Below are 25,041 nucleotides of genomic sequence, written 5' to 3'. Positions count from 1 at the left end.
TAGACTTAAAAAAACTTTTATTTGTAGTAAAAAATTTCTGCTCTATTCCACTTGAATATTAGCAAATAACACAATGTCCTTTGTTCTAAAAAAACACCCATATTTCAAAGCTTCAACAGGCTGTAACGTAAAAGTCCAGGTTTAGTAAGTAAGAGGATCTGGTATGCTTGCTATCACTTGCTCCTGTTCTAAAGAAAACTCTTCGGATTTCCACTGACAGTCAATTAGAGCATCAAATAGATCTTCACTGCTCTCGATGAATCTCTTGTTTGTTTCCAGCACATCAAGCTCTCCAGATGGATCTGTAAAACAGACACCATAACTTACTAGAACAGCAATCAATTGTTACTTGAGAAACTTATTTGACTATTAAGCAGGAGTGAAAGTGGGCCGGAACAGTTTGGAATGCCGTACTGGTTAAAGATTTTGGACCATAATGCTGCTTCGCTCTTGAAAACATGACAACAGTTGTCAAAATTCCATGTTAAATAACCTACCAGACTGCCACACACGCACATACACAAGTCTATTAAAGCACTACTGACTTGTTCTAGTGTGCTTGTGTAGTGTAATGTTTCCATTGATATCTATTTACCGTATTTTCTCGCACATAAGCCGTTTGTAACTTTAAAAAAATGATGACTGAATCAAGGGTACGACTTACATGTACACAAATTAGACTTTACATGGACGAAACGCCATAACGCAAGACAATGCGGCCGATACGTTCATTTATTTCAAAATGGAGAAAAGATAAACCGATAAAACACTAAACAAAATGACGTCTATGAATGAAATTCAAGAAAAAAAGTATCTTGCAAAAAACGTGAAAAAAACTCACTTGTGCTTGCAATTGCTCGCTCAGGGCACAGCCATCTTACCTTTTACCGGTAGTTAAATATCCTTTGACTGTTCAGACGCGAGTAGCCTTGATACATGTGTTCGTAGTCTTTACCATGTCAGCACATCCCAATAGTTGTTAAGGCTGAGCCAAGGTCTTTTGGTCGATTATTAAAATATCAGCCTTGATACATGCGTAATATGTGTATCTCATGCTATTATTGCATCCAGAGACACGAAAACATTTCGTGCTTGTTCTGTTCACGTGACTTACTTTTTGAATTCGTCCACGCGCAGGCAACGCCCTTTCGGAATGTGCGATCCAGCAGACGATCCTTTTGATTCACAGTATCTTAGAAATACCATGTGCAAAAATCTTTCTTAAAATTTTCCCTTCAAAGTAGCACATATGTATTTCCAATTAAAACCATGAATATGGAGGTGAAAATTGTGATTCATGGGGCGTCTTATACGAGAGAAGTTGTAAAATTCAATGATTTTAAGACCACTTTAATGGTACTTCTAATACACAGAGGTGGTCAATATGCGAGAAAATACGGTACTTGCTCCAAGAAGTTCGTCCCACCAGCTCGACTTTATCTAACAAGTCGTTTTGATATACGCATGCGTGCAGCAAACCATCTTGGACTCAGTTGTCCATTCAATTGGCTGACAGACTGACATGTGAGCAGAATGAATAGTTAGCTCTGGTTGGTTATAATGCACACATGTTCTGGGAAAGAAAGAAAACAAATGAAAAGTGCAAACGAGATAGGTAACAAACATGTTGAATACAATAAAAAAAATTAAAAAAATAAATCACAATTTGAATCATTTGTATGGAATGGTAACAAAATTGGAAAAAAAAATCAAAAAAAATAAAAATAAGGGTACATTTCCTAATGACTTACTTTTTGTCAATCAAAAAGAAATGGGAAAAACAACGAGTTTTTGTAATGGCCTTACCTTTTGCTTAAAAAAACATCCAAAACTTATGATTGGAAACTTTGTTACTTAAAAATAGTCATTTTTTCATTATCTTCAATTTGTTCAATTATGTTCTAAACATGTTGAAATTAAGGGAATATAACTCATAAACTGGGTGGTCACAGAGGAAAACCAGTACAAAATGAAAATAACTTAAGTCTTCAATAAAAGTTAGAGTTTACGATATTTATACAGTAATACCTTGAGACACGAGCTGTGTTACGGGACCGAGGTCAAATGTCGATTTACTCGGATCTCAAATCAACTTTTCCCTTTGAAATTAACCAAATACAAATTAATTCGTTCCCACCCTCTGAAAAAAAAAAGGACATTACAATGGAAAAACATCTTTTATTGGTTCTAATTCACCACCTACTCACAAAGTAACAGATACCTATCTAGTGTTTAGGTTCAATACTAAAATGGGACATTACTCAGTACAGACAGATGGCACGGACGAGAGAGAAAGGACAGGAGAGAGACATGACGGGCGCGCTCGTAACATAAACTTTCTCGTTTGTGGGACGTGCCCGGAACACCTCCTGAGGGAGGCATCCAGGGGGCATCCTGATCAGATGCCCGAGCCAACACATCTGGCTCCTCTCGATCCGGAGTAGCAACGGTTCTACTCCGAGCCCCTCCCGGATGACCAAACCTCTCAACTTATCTCTAAGTGAGAGTCCAGCATGCCCCCTTTTTCCAACTGAGGACCATGGTCTCAGGTTTGGAGGTGCTGATTCTCAGCCCGGCCACGTCACACTCAGTTGCAAATCGTTCCAACGAGAGTTGGAGATCAAGGCCTAATGAAGCCAACAGAACCACATCATCTACAAAAAGCAAGGATGCAATACCGAGGCCACCGAACCAGACCCCTTGAACGCCACGCCTGCGCCTAGATATTCTGTCTATAAAAAAGTTATGAACAGAATCGGTGACATAGGACACCCTCCGATCCCCTTTTTTAAAAAGAAGGAACCACCACCCCAGTCTGCCAATCCAGAGGCACTGTCCCCGATGTCGCAGAGGCGTGTCAACCAAGACAACCCCACAACATCCAGAGCCTTTAGCCAGATTGGCAACATCCCGAGTCGTGGTCAGCAGCCCCCAATCCTCACTATACACTGTGGTGAGACGGTGCACTGCTTGCCCCTCCTGAGACGTCGGATGGTGGACCAAAATTTCCTTGAAGCCACCCGGAATTCCTTCTCCATGGCCTCACCAAAAGGGCCCGATAACTCCTTTTTTAGCCTGGTAGCATCCCATACCGCCGGTGTCCACCTGCGGGTTCTGCGATTGCCGTCACAACAGGCACCGACCACCTTGCGGCCGCAGGTCCGGTCTGCCGCCTCAGCATTAGAAGCACGGAACATGGTCCACATGGACTCAGCCTCTTCCCGGAAATGAGAGAAGCTCTGTCGGAGGTGGGAATTGAAACTCCGGACAGGGGACTCCGCCAGGTGTTCCCAGCAGACCCTCACGAAACGTTTGGGTCTACCGGGCTGCACCGGCATCTGCCCCCACCATCGGAGCCAACTCACCACCAGGTGGTGATCGGTTGACAGCTCCCTTTACCCGAGTGTCCAAGACATGCGGCCGCAAGTCCGACGACACGAGCACAAAGTCGATCATTGAACTGCAGCCTAGGGTGTCCTGGTGCCAAGTGCACATATGGACACCATTATGCTTGAACATGGTGTTCATTATTGTCAATCCACGACGAGCGCAGAAATCCAACAATAGAAGACCACTCAGGTTCTGATCAGGGGGGCCATTCTTCCCAAACACTCCCCTCCAGGTCTCACTGTCATTGACCACGTGAGCATTGAAGTCCCCCAGCACAACGAGGGAGTCCCCCGAAGGAGCACTCTCGAGCACCCTCTCCAAGGACTCCAAAAAGGGTGGGCACTCTGAACTGCTGTTTGGTGCATACGCACAAACAACAGTTGGGTCCCGTCCCCCCACCCGAAGATGGAGGGATGCTACCCTCTCGTCGACTGGGGTAAACACCAACATACAGGCCGGGGGCAACAAGTATGCCCACACCCGCTCGGTGCCTCTCAGCGTGAACAAGTCCAGAGAGGAAGTGTCCAACCCCCTCAAGAGGAGTGGTACCAGAACCAAAGCTGTGCGTAGAGGTGAGCCCGACTACATCAAGCTGGAATTTCTCGACCTCACGCACTAGCTCAGGCTCTTTCCCAACCAGAGGTGACTTTCCACGTCCCAAGAGCCAGTTTCTGGAGCCGGGGATCGGAACGCCAAGGATCCCTTCTTCGGCTGCTGCCCAGCTTTCGACGCACCCAACTTCTTTGGCCCCTCTGATAGGTGGTGAGCCCATGTGAGGAGCAACCCACGTCGCCTCTTCGGGCTGTGCCCGGCCGGGCCCCATGGGTGTAGGCCCTGCCACCAGGTGCTCGCCATCATGCCCCACCTCCAGGCCTGGCTCCAGAGTGGGGCCCCGGTGACCCATGTCCGGGCGAGGGAAATCATAGTTCGTAGTTCTTTATCGTCATAAGAGATCTTATGAGCCATTCTTCATTTGGTCCCTCACCTCAGACCAGTTTGCCATGGGTGACCCTACCAGTGGCACAAGGCCCCAGACAACATGACTCCAAGGAACACTGGGACACACAAACCCCACCACGCGATAAGGTGATGACTCGTCGGGGCGTTCAAGGATAACAATTGATAGAAAAAATATCAGCATCCCTTGATCTAAACCCCCAACCGAGCAAAGGGAAAACTGGAAGGGGACGGGGGCTTAACAGTAGGCAAAAAAAGGTTTGCTTGTGATTTAAAGAATCATGAATTCTGAAGAAACACGAGAGAATGTTTAGCTATTAATTGCTACATAAAGTTGAATCGCACTTATGTGCTGCAGCAGGGCACTGACTCAGCAGACAAATATTTGAACAGCCTTTTAAAATAAATAAATAATGCTTTTGAATTGGCATGGTTAAAACTTGAATTAGAGTGAAATTTTGGGGCATTATCTTAAAACTGTTATCTGAACCTCAGTATGATGCTAAATTGTAACAACTGTATAATGAAGACTAGGACAAAGTATCTCGTGAGTTATGAAAAGCCAGTTATAGATAATACAAGATTACATTTGTTGTCGCCGATACTGACCCAACCAGTTATGAGTTTTAAATGTTTTCCCAACCAAGTAAAATCACTATTTAAAAATGCAATCAATTACTAAATTTTTCTGCTAATCCAATTCATTCGGCATGGAATAATGCAATAATAGAACAGTTTGTAATTGGGGAAATACTTTTTCACAGCACTGCCTATGTACAATGTCCCAAATTTATTCATAATACAAACCTTCAAGCCCATCATCCTGCATATCAATATCCTAAGTGAAAGAAAGAAAAATAATGTAATCATTTATATTTGAAAAAACGTGTGGATTTCATCGATGGACATGAACGCTCACCTGTGATTGTGCTAACTGTGAGTAATCATACTGCGGATAGTTGTAGCCATACCCTGCTGCATTCTGATCGTAGCCCCAGGAAGAGTAGTAGTTAGGATATGCCTGCTGTTGGTACTGGTTGTACTGGTCATAGGTTGGTGGGTAGGAGGTACTTGATGGCCAGGCTTTGGTTTCAGGCTGTAAAGGTCTGTTCCTTAAGCTTGATACAAAGGTAAAGACATATTTAAAATCTCTGGCGCATTTCGCAACAACAAACTTCTAAGACAATATATTTATATATTTAATTTATATATTTGATATATATATTGTATATATATATATATATATATATTGTGTATATATATATATATATATATATATATATATATATATATATATATATATATATATATATATATATATATATTTTCCCTTTTTTTAACCGCTGCTGTCACAATATTATTGCATATTCTGCCTGGCCAAAAATGTCACCACCACCACCCAAAAAAAACGCCCCAAAAAACAGTCATACAATTTAATATTCCGTTGGAACGCATTTGCTGTGGCATGATTTCAAGAAGTTTGTCCAAGATTTATTTCCATTCTCTCTCCTTACTCTGACATCCCATCACACTGAACAGGATAAATCCGGACTCATCAGACCACATGACCCAAGTCTATTTCTCCAATCCGTCCAATATCTAATCTTTATGCTTTCGAGCAAATTGAAGTATTTTCAAGCAATGGAGATCGCAGCGGTCCGACTCGAACATTATCAATGCAAGATCTTAGTGAAGAATTATTGCAACACTGGTTGGAAAAAAAAAATATTGAAATTGTAGTAGCTTTTCGAAACAATGCCAGGGCAAATGCGTGACGTAGTCAAACAAAATATTAGGGTATATGACTTTTTTTGGTGGTGACAATTTTTGGGGCCAGGCAGTGAAGAAATATATCATCATCACAGGAAAACTTGGTAGTGAAAAAATTAGAAATTTAGGGGTTAAGGTAGTGCAGGAAAATAAGAGAGGCCAATGTTCTCTCTAATTTTTCATGTCTGGGCATACAGACGCATACAGTGCTCACTATGGCCACCCACCAGTATCACACCTGCTAACAGCAGATTCATTTCTACTACCCACAAATGATCTAATCATAAAATATTTAATGATTAATATCCATAAATAAAACATTAATAAATGTCACTAGAATATGTACAAATCTGACTTAAATTTAACCTTATTTTTCACGTCTGTCCTTCTCGCTTCTCATTTTAATTCATATTTTTCCAATCAGAAAACTCACTCATAACTTTAGATTCACTAGATGTTTTGCAGAACAGACCTTTCTCACTCCAAAAAGAAAATATGTCCCCCAGTTTCACCATTTGTTTGTGTGTTTGCACATACTCCGACAGCCATTCCAATTTAAAAGAAGCCCAGTTATTTTTTACTTTGTTTTGGGGATTTGACATGTCAAATTCACTTTAGCACAGTTAACAATCGCGTCACTTAACTCTGCCGCACTGTTACATGCGCAAGTACTGCCAATCCCATGATTGGCTGTGTAGCGTAATTGCATAGTATCCGATGATTGGCTAGAAACCTGCCACTACTGAATTACACAGAAAACTGATAGAGATAAAGTTATATTTATCTTATTCATTTCGAGTGCGCTCACTGCAATAGATAGGCTTTCTTGTGCGCTGAGAGTCCGCATCCAGTGCGCAATTGCGCAGCTTAGAGAGAACGTTGATGGTGGGCACACAAAATATTGACATTTTTGGCCCAATTCTGAGATTTTCACTTGGGGTGGACTCACTTTTGTTGGCAGTATTTTACACATTCATCACTGTGTGTAAGATATTTTGAAGATACAATACATTTCTGTTATTATGGAAGCTCTACAGTGATTACATTACATTATATCCAAGTGTAATTTCTTAAGTGTTGTTCCATGAAAAGATATGAAAAATGCAGAAAAAAAGAGGAGTGTACTCACTTTTGTGAGATACTATATATTAAATCTACCTTACCTGAATCGGCTATAATGAACTGTCAGGATTTTATTTCATATAATTATACATTTACTTGCAACAAAGAATACCCTTTGCTGCCTTACTATTAAACTTGCTTTGCTCATCATTATTATTAGTATACATTTATACACACATACACATATATAACATACAGTGGTACCTTGACATACGAGTGGCCCGACGTACGAGCAATTCGAGATACGAGTAACATTTTGGGCAAATATTTATCTTGAGATACGAGACAAATGATATACGAGCTGACAGCGGACGCCAGATGGTGCTCATAAGAACATCATTGGCACTGTCTTTCTCCCCGCAACTCCCTTGTGTAATGTCTCTGGTCGCAACTCCCTATTTGTAATGTCTCTGCGAGCACTGAGCACTGTGAAGCATGGGGGTGGAAACATTTGTATATATATATAAATAAGAATTTAGTCAACCGCCAATTGTGCAAGTTCTCCAACAGAATGTGGAAAAAATCTGCAATAGGTAAAACGCTTGGTGTAAAGAAATCAACTGTGGGAGCAATTATTAGAAAATGGAAGACATACAAGACCACTGATAATCTCCCTCGATCTGGGGCTGCATGCAAGAACTCCGTGTGCGGTTGATTGGTCGCCGGTCTTTTGGTCGCCGTCTTTTGGTCGCCGTCTTTTGGTCACCGGTCTTTTGGTCGCCCCGACCGCGACAACGAGCGACCAAAAGACCGGCGACCAAAAGACCGGCGACCAAAAGACCGACGACCAAAAGACCGGCGACAAAACAAGGTAAAACAACATGGTCTACGCATCAATAAAAGCCAACAATGGCCATGAGCAGTTTCACTGAGCCGACGTGTGAGTGTATAAGAGTTTGTATGTAAATGCGTTGTCCCTTTAAGAAGCTACGTCAGTCAGGGTCTTAACAAGTTCTCAAACAAAAAACAATAAAAGTCTGGGAAATGTGGAGCTTTTCTTTAGCCTAATAATTACTAGGGAATTAAGTATGATTATATAGTAATTCGCAGTTTGTATTTAGGGGATTTGAGCAACGATTTAAATGGTAATTATCACTTACTCTCTGGGCGACCAAAAGATCGGCGACCAAAAGACCGGCGACCAATCGACCGTGTACCCAAGATCTCACCCCGTGGTGTCAAAATGATAAGAACGGTGAGCAAAATCCCCAGGACCACACGGAGGACCTAGTGAATGACCTACAGAGAGCTGGGACTACAGTAACAAAGGCTACTATCAGTAACACAATGCGCCACCAGGGACTCAAATCCTTCACTGCCAGACATGTCCACCTGCTGAAGCCAGTACACATCCAGGCCCGTCTGCGGTTCGCTAGAGCACTTGGATGATCCAGAAGAGGACTGGGAGAATGTGCTATGGTCAGATGAAACCAAAATAGAACTTTTTGGTAGAAACACAGGTTCTCGTGTTTGGAGGAGAAAGAATACTGAATTGCATCCAAAGAACACCATACGCACTGTGAAGCATGGGGGTGGAAACATCATGCTTTGGGGCTGTTTTTCTGCAAAGGACCAGGACAACTGATCTGTGTAAAGGAAAGAATGAATGGGGCCATGTATCGAGAGATTTTGAGTGAAAATCTCCTTCCATCAGCTAGGACATTGAAGATGAGACATGGCTGGGTCTTTCAGCATGACAATGATACCAAACACACAGCCGGGGAAACAAACGAGTGGCTTCATAAGAAGCATTTCAAGGTCCTGGAGTGGCCTAGCCAGTCTCCAGATCTCAACCCCATAGAAAATCTGGAGGGAGTTGAAAGTCCATGTTGCCAAACGACAGCCCCGAAACATCACTGCTCTAGAGGAGATCTGCACGGATGAATGGGCCAAAATACCAGTAGCAGTGTGTGAAAAGCTTGTGAAGAGTTACAGAAACTGTTTGGCCTCCGTTATTGCCAACAAAGGGTACATAAGGTATTGAGATGAACTTTTGGTATTGACCAAAATTTGCAAATAAATTATTTAAAAAGTAAACAATGTGATTTTCTGGGGGTTTTTCCACATTGTCTCTCTCAAGGTTGAGGTTTACCCATGTTGACAATTACAGGCTAATCTAATCTTAGTGTAGTGTGTGTAGGTGTGTGTGTGTGTAGGTGTGTGTGTGTGTATGTATGTGTGTAGGTGTGGGTGTGTAGGTGTGTGTGTAGGTGTGTGTCTAGGTGTGTGTAGGTGTGTGTGTAGGTGTGTGTGTAGGTGTGTGTGTATGTGTAGGTGTGTGTGTGTAGGTGTATGTGTGTATGTGTATGTATGTATTATGTATACACACATATATATATATATATATATATACATACACACACATATATACATACAAACATACTACACATACATACATATATATACACATACACACATACATATATATACATACAAACATACATACATATATACAGTGGTACCTCGTCATACGACCGCTCATCATACAAAATGCTCGTCTTACGGGGGAAATTTCGATCGAATAATTCGCCCGTGATGCGGTCAAAATTTCGTTATGCGACCAAGCCAGGTGGCCATGGCATTTTTTTTTGCATATCTTTCGTGTACGTATAACAATATTTACGAGCACCGGATGAGCTATTCAGACCAGGAAACGCACAACGCCCATGGGCGGGGAAAAGAGGGCTTTCTGGGTAATGAAGTATACTCGTGCTCGCAACAGCATCCCCGGTAGCAACTCTATCATAGGCGCCGTTCGAGGGGATGCGAACACAGATGCTACAAGCTAAAAGGAGCCGCTAGCCAGCGCCCCTGAAGCTCCCATGAGCAGCGGGGCGATCGCTGATAAAAGACTCTGCTCGTTGGCTGCTCATAAGAACATCGGGGGCACTGGCTCGCAACAGCATCCCCGGTAGCAACTCTATCATAGTCGCCGTTCGAGGGGATGCGAACACAGATGCTACAAGCTAAAATGAGCCGCTAGCCAGCGCCCCCGAAGCTCCCATGAGCAGCGGTGCGATCGCTGATAAGACTGCTGCTCGTTGGCAAGTGGTCGTGCGTTCTCCGATTGTGAGGACATTTGTGTGCATCATTTTCGGAATATTTTGAAGGGAATACGTAGTACAACAGCAAACAGCCCATCGATAGCGAACGTGAGGGTGGAGTGTTTGTTCTGTTTACGAGTGCGTTGTGTGGAAGAAAAAAAAAACCGAAGCCCCTCTCCCCTCGGCGAAATCCGCCCAATTTTAGTTAGATTAAACACTTTATTTCTATTAAACCACTCGTTATTTATTACTTTGTCAATATATGGCGAATTATAAGAAATAAAACATTTTTTCAATCCAATATCCTGTTTTTGGTGTTTTTTTCAGAGAGTTGGAACAAATTAATTTGTTTCCCATTCATTTCAATGGGAAACTTTACCTCGAGTTACGAGAATCTTGTCATACGAGCTCAGTCCCGGAACGGATTAAGCTCGTATGTCGAGGTACCACTGTACATACATATAAATACACACATATATACATACACATACATATACATATATATACATACACATTATATCTACTGTCCCCAAAAATGTATGCACACTAAAAATATTTGTAAACGTGGTGTTTAATTAGAATTTTTTTATATCAAAAGTGTGAGAATATTAACAAGTATCATTTTTCTGTTTTTTCACTGCTTCTTCTCAAACTGGCGCCCACTTTGATCCAGGCACTGCTGACAACGGCAAACAATAGAATCGCACACATTATGAAACAATTCTCTTGGTATTTGGGTGCATTCATGCTCAATGGCATCTCTTAATTCACCAATTGTTTCTGGTTTCATATCGTAAACTTTGTCTTTTAGGTATCCCCATAGGAAAAAAATCGAGTGGTGTGAGGTCAGGTGAACGGGGAGGATATTCAACAAAACCTCTTCGTCCAATCCACCTGTTTGGCAAAACCTCATCAAGAAAGGCCCTAACATCGCAATGGTAATGTGGGGGTGCACCATCTTGCTGAAAATAAACCTCTTCATCTTCAAAATCGTCTCTAATGCATGGCATAACAGATTGTTGCAGCAAGTTCAAGTAAATGGGACCGGTTACAGTTGCGTCAAAAAACACCACGTTTACAATTATTTTTAGTGTGCATAATTTTTTAGGGGACACCCTGTACATATTCATTTATTTATTAATAATTAATAGCGGGGAAAAAATTCCGAAGTAATGAATTCGCAATTCATTGACGGATCCCTTCCCTGAAAACGTTACATCAATTGACTCTAGACATTGCTGAAGCAAACTTGTGTGTGCAGGAAAAAAATGTTTTTTTTGCTATGGGATAGCATTTTGGAGATTACGGAGTCTCGGCAAATTGTGTGATGTTGTCGGAAACTGGATGGGAATTTTAGCTTACTCTGGACTAATGGTAGTCTTCTATAAAATGCAATACCCACGGCAAAAAAAGTGACATTTCATTCATGATACCTCGCTGGGGAGGCATTTGTAAACGGAGCAAAACATCAAAGAATGTATGACAGATACATTGTGTGTGCTAGAAGAAATCCTCCTTTTTACAGCGAGTCTGAAGCTCACAGTTGGCGACTAACAGCACGATTCCATTGAACATTTAAAAATAAGAGCAAATGATGGTCTGCAGGAAATGCAGGGTTCTGCGGATACTTTCGCATTTTTCGGATTCTACGCAAGAATATCTTTCAACTTACCGCCGAAATAAAAAAATATGATTGGTGAATGACTGGTTAGTTTCACTTCAAGATTCGGAACAGAGCAGGACAGTTATTTTTTACCAGTTTGTTGATTTCAAAGGGCTCTTAGAAGGAGTGGGCAAAACTTACATTGGCTTTTTCACCTATTTCATATTTAATGATAAAATTAGCTTTCAAGTGATAAAATATAAAAATATTTTTAAATGGGTGGTTTAATCAAAGATACTTTAATTTTAGTGATTAATTGGTTAGAAAGAAAAGGAAGATAAAATTGGCAATATTATCGCATATTGGCCACAATTCATGAGTCATTTTATCGAATACTAAAATTCATCTTTGGGACATGCCTACTGAAGGATTATTTTTCTAAAATTTGCTTATTGTTGGATTTAATTGGGGTATGGTTCCTATCTTACACAGAGCTGCAAACTTCTTTGGAATTTCCGTAGTTTACCCGGACAAGTAACGCAAACTCCGGGACTCCGGACAACCTCCCGAAACTGGAAATCCCCCAAAATGGTCACTTACATTTTTTTTAAGCAACCATTTTGGAAAAGTAGCAAATTTCCAATTGGATAAATTCACACCATCGCTACAGCTTCCGCATCTTACTTCCGCATTTGATTCAAATTCACTGTAAACCCGAAGAATTTGGTAACACGAGTGTATTGTGAATCATCCGAGTTACAAATTCTGAGAAATGATTCGTCTTGTGCAATTGTAGCGTGGCAATCGATTCGGAATCGTTTGCATGTAGCCTCTAACGCTTTAACATTTTCGTTTTCGTTTTTTTTTAATATAAGGGAAGTATTATTAAGGCCGAGTAAAGCACTAGTCTTTTGTTTTGAAACAAATCCTGTCATTTACGAGGTTGTTCTAAAGGAAGTAGGCATACACAGCACTGTTTTTTTTAATTATTATTTTTTTTTTTTTAATCCGACCAGGCAATATGAACAACCAATTTAAAACGAGGTTATTTCAGTTCAGATGCAGCCGTGAATATCTCATCTCTCTCCTGCCTACTGTCTCATGCTCCATTCAACCCGTCCGCTGATTGGTTACGCGGCAGAGGCACTGAAGAAGGAGCAGTTCGCATACACACACTTGTCTTGAGAGGAAGAATTTTCCAAGTGCAATACTCAAACCTTTTTTGAACATGCATATCTTAACAATCATTAGGCTCTCCTAAGAATTTAAAGTACAGTGCCGGTAAGAGCAGCACCACAACTCTCTTGCCTTGACAGAGACAAAAATAAATTGTACATTGGTGGTTAAGCAACATAAACAATTTGTAAGAATCCTCAATATATTTCTTAAAATATATATATGGGTAGAATGGATCATTTTGAAATGGTAATTTCTTTAGTATATCAACATATATATTTGTGTAATTTAATAAAGTTCAGTGCTTGCATTATTTTAAAAAAAATACAGATATTTTTATACTTTGACTGCAAATAAATATCAGCTGAAAATATTTGTTACCCGCATCCTCATCTCATCTCGTTTGAACCGCTTTATCGTCATTAGGGTCGCAGGGGTTGCTGGAGCCTATCCCAGCTGTCTCCGGGCCAGAGGCAGGGGACACCCTGAATCGGTGGCCAGCCGATCGCAGGGCACAAGGAGAGGGACAACCATGCACACTCACACCCATGCCTAGGGGCAATTAAGTGTCCAATCAGCCTACCATGCATGTTTTTGGAATGTGGGAGGAAACCGGAGTACCTGGAGGAAACTCACGCAGGCCCGGGGAGAACATGCAAACTCCACACAGGTGGACAGACCTGGATTTGAACCCAGGACCCCAGAGCTGTGAGGCCGACGCGCTAACCACTCGCTCCACCGGGCCGCCACCCGCATCCTCTAACTACTTATAATGGGTATCGGTCCTGAAAAAAAACATATTGGTTGATATCTATAAAGTAACACTGCCCTGAAATGTGGATATGAATGCAATTGGAAAAATTCATCATATAATTTTTTGTTAAAAAAGGAGCCATACGTACAACATCCACTTTGATTATTCATTAAATGCCTTAAGATTTAAATAGACTAAAGAAATGGCCCACCCCCCAAAATAGTTCTAGCACGGTTCTCAATGGTAAAAACCTAGTTTATCCCATTTTCAAAAATTGTCAGCCCAAAAAGGTTGTGTTGGTTTGTTTTTTTCTCTGATCAAACAATAAAAAGTTCAGTTTTGTGTCTGTAGCTAGGTTGCCAGAGGTCAGTAATCTGTTTGCAATTTAAGGCTACTACAACTTTCACAAAAATCCAGTGGCGGGCCGTCAGGGCCTTCAAGGCCTTCTCTGCTGGCCTAAGAAATATCTGAATCATATTATATTTTGTCCATCAATACTTATTATTCCAAATGGTCTGTTAGCTTCCTTTCATTGCTTTTCCCCCTGGTTGCACTGCTTCCAGATGTGTGTTTTCATTATGATGCATTTAACCAATCACATTTCAGCCATTATTTGTTGCCAGATCAGATCTGCCTCAAAGCCTTCACAATTAGTTCTTGCGGGCTCTGCTGCATTAAACTAGACTGTTGCTTTTAACCAATCAGATTTTGAGTTGGCAACCCCACAATGATTTTTCATAGGCGTTAGCATTTTGCTGGCTGGGACATGTCATTGCTTTCACAAACTATGATTGGCTAGTAGGCGGGCCAAAGCAGTACCCGAGGCAGCCGAGATCGCAAACTCCACCCACAATGGCCGACAGAAGCAAAAACAAATGGATTCTGTTTGCTCACAAAGCTATTTTCCAGACGGACTTTTCCAGAAAAAAATGGACATCATTAAGAAAGGGCGGTCAACTCCGAAGCTAGCAAGCCTGTTACAGCCGGGAAAATGGTGTGTGCTGCACTTTCAGCGCGCTAACTTAGCTCCACAAGCAAATAGTATATTGTTGTGTTGATTTAAAGCTATTTTCAAAACGGACTATGCTGGAAATTTGACAGGACAGGCTCGACTTTCATCATTAGCTTCGATGGCGATAGGAAAGAAGGAAGAAAGAAAGGAGGATGGATATTGTGTAAAAAGGATTTTTGGTGAGTAAAATATGGCTATATTCCTAAATAATATTTCAATTGTGGGCCCGGTTCTGATAGCTGAAAATCTCCAGTGTTTGTATTTAAGCTCCAGTGTTTGTATTTAATCACAAAATGCTGCTAGAAAGTGGATTTTACCCCAGTTTAATTTTTGGCGTTTCACCATTGACGTCCATCGCTGTCTTTTCCCGGGAAAAATCACCCCCCTGGCCTGGTTGTAATGTCTCAAAAGCTCCAGTATTTGTATTCAATCAATAAATGATGCTAGGAAGTGGATTTTACCTAATTTTAGTGCATTTTTTGTCATTTCACGTATGGACGTATCGACGTTCATCGCTGTCTTTTTACCGGGGAAATGATACTCCGGGCCCGGTTCTGATGTCTAAAAAGCTCCAGTATTTGTATTTAATCAATAAATGCTGTTTTCAGCTGGATTTTACCCCATTTTCGGGCAATGTTTGCCCGTACACCATTGACGTTCATCGCTGTCTTTTCCAGGGAAAATCACCCCCTGGCCTGGTTTTAATGTCTGAAAAGCTCCAGTATTTGTATTTAATCATGAAATGCTGCTAGGAAGTGGATTTTACCCCATTTTTGTGCATTAATTTATTGATTATTTTTCATGTGTCGCAGCTCTAGCTGCAGTAGAGGTTTTATAGCCATAAAATAGTTTTTGAGGGTTGGATTGATACGTTGAAGGCACTACCAGAAAATGCACCGCCCGCCACTGCAAAAATCTGAATTGTCGCTTACATCTAAGGAAATAAAATCAAAACAAATAATCTTAACTGAGTTATGACAAAATTAGAAAAAGACAAGGAAAAAAAATTGGAGCTGCCTTCAAACAATGGAGACAACCAAATACAAAGAAAAAATGACGACAGAAACCACAGATGCAGAATTTCTTTTTGACAGATGATGTACTTTAAAAATTTCCCCATGTTAATTTCCATGATTGAAGAACTGAATTGTTTATGAACAAAGTTGGCATGCTTTTAGTACTGATCAAGTGGGTCCATACAGGTAAAAATCTCATCCGTACCAGGATACATCCAATATGTATGAACGTATTTGAAATTTAGATGGATTGAGGAATAAATCCTCTTTGTGGATGTTGTTAATACATTACCAAATAAACTTCTACAATATGTTAAGAGTAGCGCGAAGATTATCATGGCAATATAATCTAACCTGGAGCTCAGTTTTTAACCTTAACCTACTGTATTTTCACACCTATAGGGCGCACTTAAGTCTAAAATTTTCCCCAAAGTGGACGGGGCGCCCAATAGTCGGTGGGCCTTTTGTATGCATTAAATTCTGTAGATGTCGCTGTATGACGCTAATCGCTTGATAGTCTGGGTGCATTTCTTGCTGACGCGCTATATTTATATGGTGAAAATGTGGATGTCCGACAAGTGCGGCATATGAACTCCGAGCTTGCCGTCATTCCAGGAGGCTTGAAGAAGGAAATACAACCGCTGGACATTGCCATAAACAAAGCATTCAAAACAAAGTTGCGAACGGCTTGAGAGCGATGGATGTCCGATGGTATACATAGTAATACAAAGACTGGCAGGCAGTGTTGGGCGAATGCTTATGAATGCCTGGGCTCAAGTGTCGGCCAGCACTGTTGTTCAAGCTTCCGCCAAAGGTGTTCAAGTTCCAAGGAATACCCGGGCGACAACTGTGACTCTGACAGTGAGATGGAGCATAGCATGTTGGACGACGAACTCGCCCACTTGGCCAAACTCGTTATATCAGATACAGAAGATGAGGAGTTAGACGGTTTTGTAGATGTTTAACTGCTTTAACTTCTATTAACGCGAGTACCTTTTACCTCAATAAAGCACAATCAAACTTTTTGCTCATGCTGCCTTTAAAATATAAAACACGATAGCATAACATATGCTAGCATAGTGTCATGCTAGCGCCCACTGGGCCGAACCATCTTATCTATGGACAAGATACATACACCTGCAACTGAGACAGCGTCCTTTCAGGCAGTGCATCCTATAGGTGAAAATACGGTACTTTGCTAATAACTTACATTAATTTGCTTACTATACACACAATTGAAATTGGATGCAACCTTGTGCTATAACCGAGACAAAGGTGTTAATGTATTCCGCAGTGGCTTTCGAGTCAGAACTAGCTGCTCCCCCATGCCTCACAAACGAGTTTATCCCCAGTTCGTTTTTTGAAGTTATCGAACCAGCCACGACTCCATCCATATTAAAAGCCCCTCCTTCTCATCATGAATATCCCTGTAGAGCTTGAAAAATACCACCTAGCGACCGCATCGAATGCTCGTATGTAAAAATTTTCTCGTATCTCAAGGCAGAAATTTGCTCTGAATTTTCCTCGCACCTCAAATGTCTTGTATATTGGGACACTCGCATATCAAGGTATTACTGTATTTGCAATTGATTTGGCACCACCTTAACCCCAGTGAAATCTAAAACCTTAACATTTGAAGACTGAAGCATGTGCACATTAAAATTTTGATATCTAATAGACATAGGTTGTAGACTATACACACCGTATGTTCGCGTACAGTGGTACCTCTACTTACGAATGATTCTACTGCATACAAAATATTCTGGTTACAAAAAGCCATGATGGGAAACCTTTTGTTCCAAGATCCCAAATCCATCCGAGTTACGAAACATCAAACAAGATCAAGCATCCCCAAAAACGTAAACATACTTCCTGTGTCCGTTTTTATTTATTTTCTAATTGTCGAGGTAGAGTTGCTCTCCCAGCACCACGTTGGCCTCCCATTCGTTAGAAGGAATAGCCATCTCCATTATAAAGGAAGCGAGGTTAGCGCACTAAAAGTGAGGGCTAGAGCCAGCCTAAGTAAGCCTTGTCCCTTAGGGACCACCCGATCCTACAGGCGAGCACGGCGCCACCTAGACCCAAAAACGACACGCAGACGGCAGAGCCGGCCCGAAATGGGGTAGCGGCCATCGGCAAAGTTTGAGCAAAACCATAGTACCAAAATGCCTTTACCGGCCACTTTTTAATCTTCTACAGGATCATGGCTGATCAGCTCCAGCCAGCAAATGGCTGTCTGATTCATGCCCCTCAAACCCTCATTTGTCATGTAGTTGTTTCTTGAGTTTTTCATAGTGTGCGTAACAGTTTTACATCGTTGCATGCTTACGAGGATGTGTACATATGTATACTCAGCTGCCAAACGTTTGCCCTTCCCCCTGACCTACTCACTCCCAATTCCACCCTACTGGAAAATTCAATTTATTATTCATTTTAATCGCATAATTTTCTTTTTATCCCTCCTTTTTTGCATATACATATTTCAAACAAAATTTGTGTACTTTTACCATAGCATTTAGAGGGTGGTATTTATGATTATGGAACAAATAATACCAATTTAATGTAAAATATGCTTCTAGTTACAAAACAACTGGAACAAATTAATTTTGTAGGTAGAGGTACCACTGTATTTTGATCCTGGTTTCAGTAGCATTTGCCACCAATCTTACATAGGTCACGAAGGTTTTGGGTAAATAAAACTGTTTTGTTTGGAATTCTTTTTTTAAAAAGGTGTTTTATTTCTTTACTCACGAGTGTAATGAAAATTAAGACAATCTGTATACCGCACTTTGATCCAAAATTTTTACGATAACTACGTCATGCAAATTGCCTCTAAAGCAAACTTACTTGTTCGCTGCTAAGCTTAGTCGCAGAGGTTTACCACCCAGTCCCACAGCTCCCTGACACTCGTCCAGTGCTCGCTTCTGCAGGCGCTCGTCTGGGAACTGAACAAAGCCGCATCCCCTGCAGCAAATCACGCAATATCTCGATCTCAGTGAAAATATACGTTACCTTTATGAATATAAACTTCATATACAGTTTTGGCTTTCCGACCTTGACCCTTGCTCCAGTGTCGCAGTTTGTCAAGTGTCGGGAGTAAAATAGTGATATCCTGGTACATGAATGAACTTGTAACATTTGATATGAGTGTGTTTGGAATTTCTATCAGACACACTAACAAAGAGCTTGTGCATGTCCTCATATATATTTAAATAAGATGTCCTGCAGCTCTAAACCAATCATAATGAAAATCATTTAATTATGCTTTCATTAAGAACATGGGAATAATCTACTGAAGGAATTGGTTGTAGTTCAGGCTGGAGCAATGCATATTGGTTAATACTACAAAGCGTGCATTTTAAATGTTGCTGAATTTTGTGCACTCATTTATAATTGCCAGATAGCAGAAACGAAGAACACACTTCACCTGCAAATTAAAGCTGAGATGCTCGCGTGCTCGTGCATGTATTCTTTGTTACCGTATGAACAAGTCACCTGTGTAAGGAATTACCTTGTTCAGCTTTACCATTTCAAAATGCTCTCACATTGACAAAGACAAAACTATTCAGATCAATCTGAAAATCATAGACCAAATAGCCATAGAGTCGTGCAGATTCATCCTTTTTCAACGCATCTGGTACTCGACATTCACAAAGCCACGACCGGCGGATGAAACCACTTCTCTAATACAGTCAAAATCTTTAAGCATGTGATTAGAGGCAAGCATTGTAGCAGTGAGTGCTACGTAATGAAAATTAAAAAAAATAAAGAGGCAGTGTGGTTCAAAGCTTGCATTAGAGGGGAAATCACTATCTACTTCAACACACTTTTCTTTCAACAACCCTGAGCTTTCCATACAGTGTCAATGCGAGCTCCTCAAACTGCATGACTGAATGATTTCTATCATTTTGATAGGATAGTTCACTTTTTCACTAACGGTGGTACCGATAAACGTCAATACAAAACGAATTTCTTCATCTTGGAGGTAATTACCTATTATATGCACAACCTTCATTTTTGTTCGTTTCTAAAAAAAAAAAGGTGTGGGGGGGGGCATATATGGGAGATTGCTAAAGATTGAGTAACAAAATGACAACAACTGCATGGCACTCCCATCTCTCCTGTGTTTGACAGGCGTTTGGTCTAATCTATCCTCGCCAGTCGCAGAGCACCTCCTCTTCTGACATGGGTACTGATCGGCTACTAACGCTAGAAGCACAGCTCGGCTCCCTATACCCTTGCCCTCAAAAGAAGTAGCGCCTAATGTGACAGCTCAGTTAAACACTATTGTTAAAATGGAACTCTAATATGCTAAAAACTCCTCTTAAAACGAACAATTACTTCTAATACTACTACTAATTACCTCAAAATGTTTTTGTTTTCTTTTTGAGTGTGTAATTGTTTAGTTTTGGACTGATATTTATAATACAGTAAATTTAGGATGACCTCCAGTAATATCGATTATTTCTATATTGAGCAGCAAATTTTGGAAAACCTACTTGGAATTTCCCAGGCTGTCCAGCACTACTTTTCCTCCCCGACAGGAAGGGAATCGATTGTAGAAGAAGTCGTACAGCATCCCATCGTCTACCTCTGGAGTGAGATCTCCCACAAACAAAGAATACATCTGACTACAAAAGATCAAAAGGGACTGGCTATGACAAAACGCAACGTGTCAACATTAAAATAAGTCTTAAAGGAGCCATATGTAACCAGGAACAAAATATGAACAAAGGCCTCATCCTTGTCCCCTTTAGGCTGTCATTTAAACGTTTCACCATCCCTTTAGTGAAAAAGCGCCTGTTCTGCATTCTGTATCACAAATACCGTATTTTCTCGCATATTGACCGCCTCCATGTATAAGCCGTACCCTTAAAATTGCCTTAAAATCATTGAATTTTACGATTTCTCTCGTATAAGACACCCCCTGATTCACAATTTCTACCTCCATATTCATGGTTTTAATAGGGAGTACAAATGTGTTAAGGGAAAATCTTGAGAAAAATCATCGCCCATGGTATTTCTGAGATACTGTATGAATCGAAAGGATTGTCTGCTGAATTGCACATTCCAAAAGGGTGTTGCCTGCACGTGGACGAATTCAAAAAGGAAGTCACGTGAGCAGTACAACCAGTAAGTGTGTCCGAGTCTGAATGCCATAATAGCGTGAGATACACATTACGCATGTATCAAGGCTGATATTTTAATGATCGACTGCAAGACCTTGGATCAGCCTTAACAAAAATTGGGATGTGCTGACATGGTAAACACTACGAAGACATGTATTAACGCTACTTGCGACTGGCCAGTCGGAGCACGTTTAACTACCGGTAAAAGGTAAGATGATGGCGCTCTGAGCGAGCAATGGCAGGCACAAGTGAGTTTTTTTATACAAGATACGTTTCTTTTTTATTCTTCTTGAATTTCATTCATAGATGTCAAAATAAATTTTGTTTAGAGTTTTATCTTTTTATCTTTTCTCTATTTTCAAATAAATGACCGTATTGGCCGCATTGTCTTGCATTGTAGCGTTTCATCATTGTCACCTTGCAGTTTCGTGCATGTCAAGTCTAATTTGTGCACATACTATAAGCCGTACACTTCATTCAGTCATCATTTTTTAGTTACAAATACGGCTTATATGTGAGAAAATACGTTACTTGCCACGCCATTGTTGCAATTCAGTCAGACAAGACATAGGCTTAACAAATTACACAATAACGTAAGCAATGATTGCATGAACATATGATGTGTAGCCTACAAACTGTCTATTACATACCACAAATGAAATAAGTAATGCTACAGTCTTCAAACAACAGGCTTTCAAATTGCATCAGGGTTAAGTGGTGTGCGAATAAATATGGTAATAATTTTGAGTGAGGTAGGTTAAAAGAGAAGAGTTATGAGGTTCAGCTTAGTTTCTAACACCAGGGAAACCTGTACATTTCTCAACATAAAAGCATAGTGGCAAAGAAAAAGTGCATTTGACAGCATCAACAAAGAATTATATTCCTTATCTATTTTAATTTCTATTACCTACCTAAATATGCAACCGGTAAAGACCTATCCTAAACTATGCGACACAAGCATGCCAACTTTGTTCACATTCCAAATGTCAGTTACCATTAGGGGTGATCGATATGGCAAAAAGATCTTTTTTTTTTAAATCAAGATCTCAATTTTATCACAATTCTTTTAAGGCTAATTTTGCACATTACTGACCAATTTCCTCATATTAAACATTTAAAACGTATGCAAACCTAAAAGGAGAAAACTGTTTTTTTAGGTCAAATAAGCTTTCTGAATAAGTTTTAAATGCAGTCACAGTAAACATAAAAGGCAATGAACTTTTTTGTAACAAAAACTAATAATACCAAATTCCTTATTTTAAAATTTTTTGAATAAAAATTTTAACTGAAGTGGTTCCCTTTAAAGTGCAACCATTTAAACAATTAGTAAATTAATGCCATAAGATTATCACTTAAAGCGACGCATTAATATGACAGATTACAGTCTGTTTTTTAGCAAGTAAAACTAATTCATCAACTTTAATCGGCTTAAAAGAAGCCTTTTGCCAAGTTAATATGTTGCCATCATCGATGCTGAAGATTCAAGGAGGACTTGTTGCTAGAATGCACTGATACCTTCGGGCTAGGTTGATGACCCTTTTAGCGATTTCCTCATTGAGTCGCCACCATTCAAGAGGATCTCATCACCATATAATCTGAACATGTGAACCACCAAAGGGCACCTACTTAAAGCATACACTTGTGGCACATGTCTGAGGTATCCAAGATCAATGAATAACTTAACAAGCTGCCAGATGTGCTAATCAAACGAGGCAAATATGACTTCTGAGCATTACGTTCCAGATCTCTATTGAGACGATTTAATGATCTTTCGGCTTTACAAAATCGTAGACATGTTGATAATCTTAAAGATCTAATATTGTCATATCGCACACCCCTAGATACTACCATAATAGTAATTTAGGAAAACACTAAAGCACATCACCTGTCGAGAAGTTGTGCAACTTTGACATGTCGTACATTTTTCTTCCTTTTCACTTGTCTCCACTGAGCAAAGGCAACTCCAATGCATCCTTGTTGTATATCTGATTTTGTCACAATTTGGAATGTGTTTTTTTTGCTCTAATGGTAGACGACATCGTTAATTCTGACTGTGGAAGTTGTTTCATCCCAAGTTTACATAGCCAACAGAGCCGTGACAACCTCGACAAAGACAAATAACTAATCTCGTAATTGGCTGATTGGTGGAGGGCATGACATCTACTGTAAAAAGCTCAACTTAACCAATGAGAACCATTAAAACTATTTCAAAAACATGTTTCTTCAATAACTAATGTGTGATTCTTACATATGGCTCCTTTAAGAGTTGGCCACATGTGATCATCTTTACTTTCCGGATACAATAAATACTGTTTTTCATTTCTTCTCACCCGGTTTCTTGCTTCCCAAAGGTGGCTCGATTTAACTTGAATCTTGTCGGCTGTAAGAAACAATTATTTATGTCACCTTACCAAAATAATAATTCCACGCTCTCCAACTATGGCTCGTACCGGACTAGCTCCTGGTAATGGCTTCCCATTGATTTTACGAAGACATCTTTCAGCTGTTGCCTCATCCGCCATCTCCACAAAACAATAACCGAGGGCACTAGTGGATAAAGCTGGACTGTGGAGTAAAATTACACTCAGAGATTCAATAAGGATAATAAGACAGCAAATAAACATAAACATGGTTCAAAATAAAACAGCATTTTACAAAGTCTAGAGACTCACCCTGTCACCTTGCTGCGTATGATTCGAACACTGACCGCCTGTTCACCCATAGTAGAAAAGGCTCTGGTGATGAACTTCTCGTCCATATAGGCATCCAGCTAGAGAGCATCATCGAATAATTCAAATAATGAACAACTAAATACTTAGTTCACGCTATTTAAATTGGATGCTTTAGAGACAATACAAATAAATCCTAAATGCAGCACCAAAATATGCATTTATGTGATCTGACGAAAGGGATACCGAGATAAGCCCTATATTGTAGCAGGTATTTTATTATATATTTACTGCTTTGAAATCGATGAAATCTAAAATGTCAGAAAGCTGCATATTGCATTCTCCAGTGACAGTAGAGGGTTTTCACTAGAGCGCAACGTTACCGTTGACAGTGGGGATAAACCGATAGCAAGCTGTTAATTGTTGATACTTTGATACATAAGTGATCACATGGCCATCGTTGGGAATGTTTCGTACCACCTTTTTACAGATGGGTGAAGTTAAGTGAAGACAAACTTCTTCAAAATCGTTAGATATTGCGAACAAATAAACTGTGTCATAAATAGCTAGCGAACTAACATCACTGAAATTCCAAATTTATCACAGTATAAAAAGCAATTACGAACTTACGTTTCCCATCCATAAGGTACTCATTATTTTGGCGAAGACGTGGAGTTTAAAACAGGAATTTACGCGACAAAGTAAATTCGAAATAAGGTTACTATTTGCATCCACATGCTTAGCAAGCAGGACCGGAAATACACTGTCTTCTTCGGCGGTCGGAAAACCAAAGCCTTGCTCCAATTACCGCTCACTGCCGGCCTCGGATAGCAGTGAATAATAATTCTTTAGGATTGTGAATATCGCAAGTTATTCAATCGTTAGGTACAGATAATAACGCAAGTAAAAAAAAGATACGTACAGGTGCTTAAAGAGCTCATGTTGAGAAAGATGTGAAAAATGAATACTATGCTTTTAAAGTTAAACGTCAAGAGAGAGTGAGCGACAGAGAGAGAGCGACAGAGAGAGAGAGAGAGAGAGAGAGAGAGAGAGAGAGAGAGAGAGTGAGTGAGTGAGTGAGTGAGTGAGTGAGTGAGTGAGAGAGAGAGAGAGAGAGAAGAGAGAGAGAGAGAGAGAGAGAGAGAGAGAGAGAGAGAGAGAGAGAGAGAGAGAGAGAGAGAGAGAGAGAGAGAGAGATAGATAGAGAGAGAGAGAGAGAGACAGGGAGAGAAGGAGAGAGGGATAGGAAGACAGGGAGAGAGAGTGCAAAATATGTCGGACAGAGGAAATTTGGGATAAAAAAAGAGCGGTTCAAATTCCCATTCCTATCCACATTGCCTGTGTTTTCCAGGGAGTTTAGACACCATATACAAACCCACGTTTTTGGGATCCGTAAAAA

At 40.4% G+C, this 25,041-nt stretch overlaps 1 protein-coding gene across 3 annotated transcripts; it reads right to left on the bottom strand.

Annotated features, from left to right (window-relative positions):
• On the bottom strand, positions 1 to 24,473 carry LOC144066839 (tRNA selenocysteine 1-associated protein 1-like). Of its 3 annotated transcripts, XM_077590210.1 has the most exons (9): positions 24,273 to 24,470; positions 23,646 to 23,743; positions 23,424 to 23,538; positions 23,304 to 23,353; positions 20,344 to 20,475; positions 18,692 to 18,808; positions 5,267 to 5,465; positions 5,155 to 5,185; positions 1 to 302 (listed from the first exon to the last, which is right to left on the bottom strand). In XM_077590210.1, the coding sequence occupies exons 1-9, from the start codon at positions 24,294 to 24,296 to the stop codon at positions 142 to 144; spliced, it is 927 nt and encodes a 308-aa protein (XP_077446336.1). In that variant the 5' UTR covers positions 24,297 to 24,470; the 3' UTR covers positions 1 to 141. The 3 variants fall into 3 exon arrangements, with proteins under 3 accessions (XP_077446336.1, XP_077446337.1, XP_077446338.1); XM_077590211.1 differs by lacking the exon at positions 18,692 to 18,808 and having other exon boundaries at positions 24,273 to 24,473; XM_077590212.1 differs by lacking the exon at positions 20,344 to 20,475 and having other exon boundaries at positions 24,273 to 24,471.
• Between the last annotated feature and the right edge of the window lie 568 nt (positions 24,474 to 25,041).

This window comes from Stigmatopora argus, chromosome 21 (genome assembly GCF_051989625.1).
Source record: "Stigmatopora argus isolate UIUO_Sarg chromosome 21, RoL_Sarg_1.0, whole genome shotgun sequence".
Taxonomy (NCBI): domain Eukaryota; kingdom Metazoa; phylum Chordata; class Actinopteri; order Syngnathiformes; family Syngnathidae; genus Stigmatopora; species Stigmatopora argus.
Note: the sequence above shows the minus strand (reverse complement) of the source record. Positions and strands in the feature narration are given on the sequence as shown.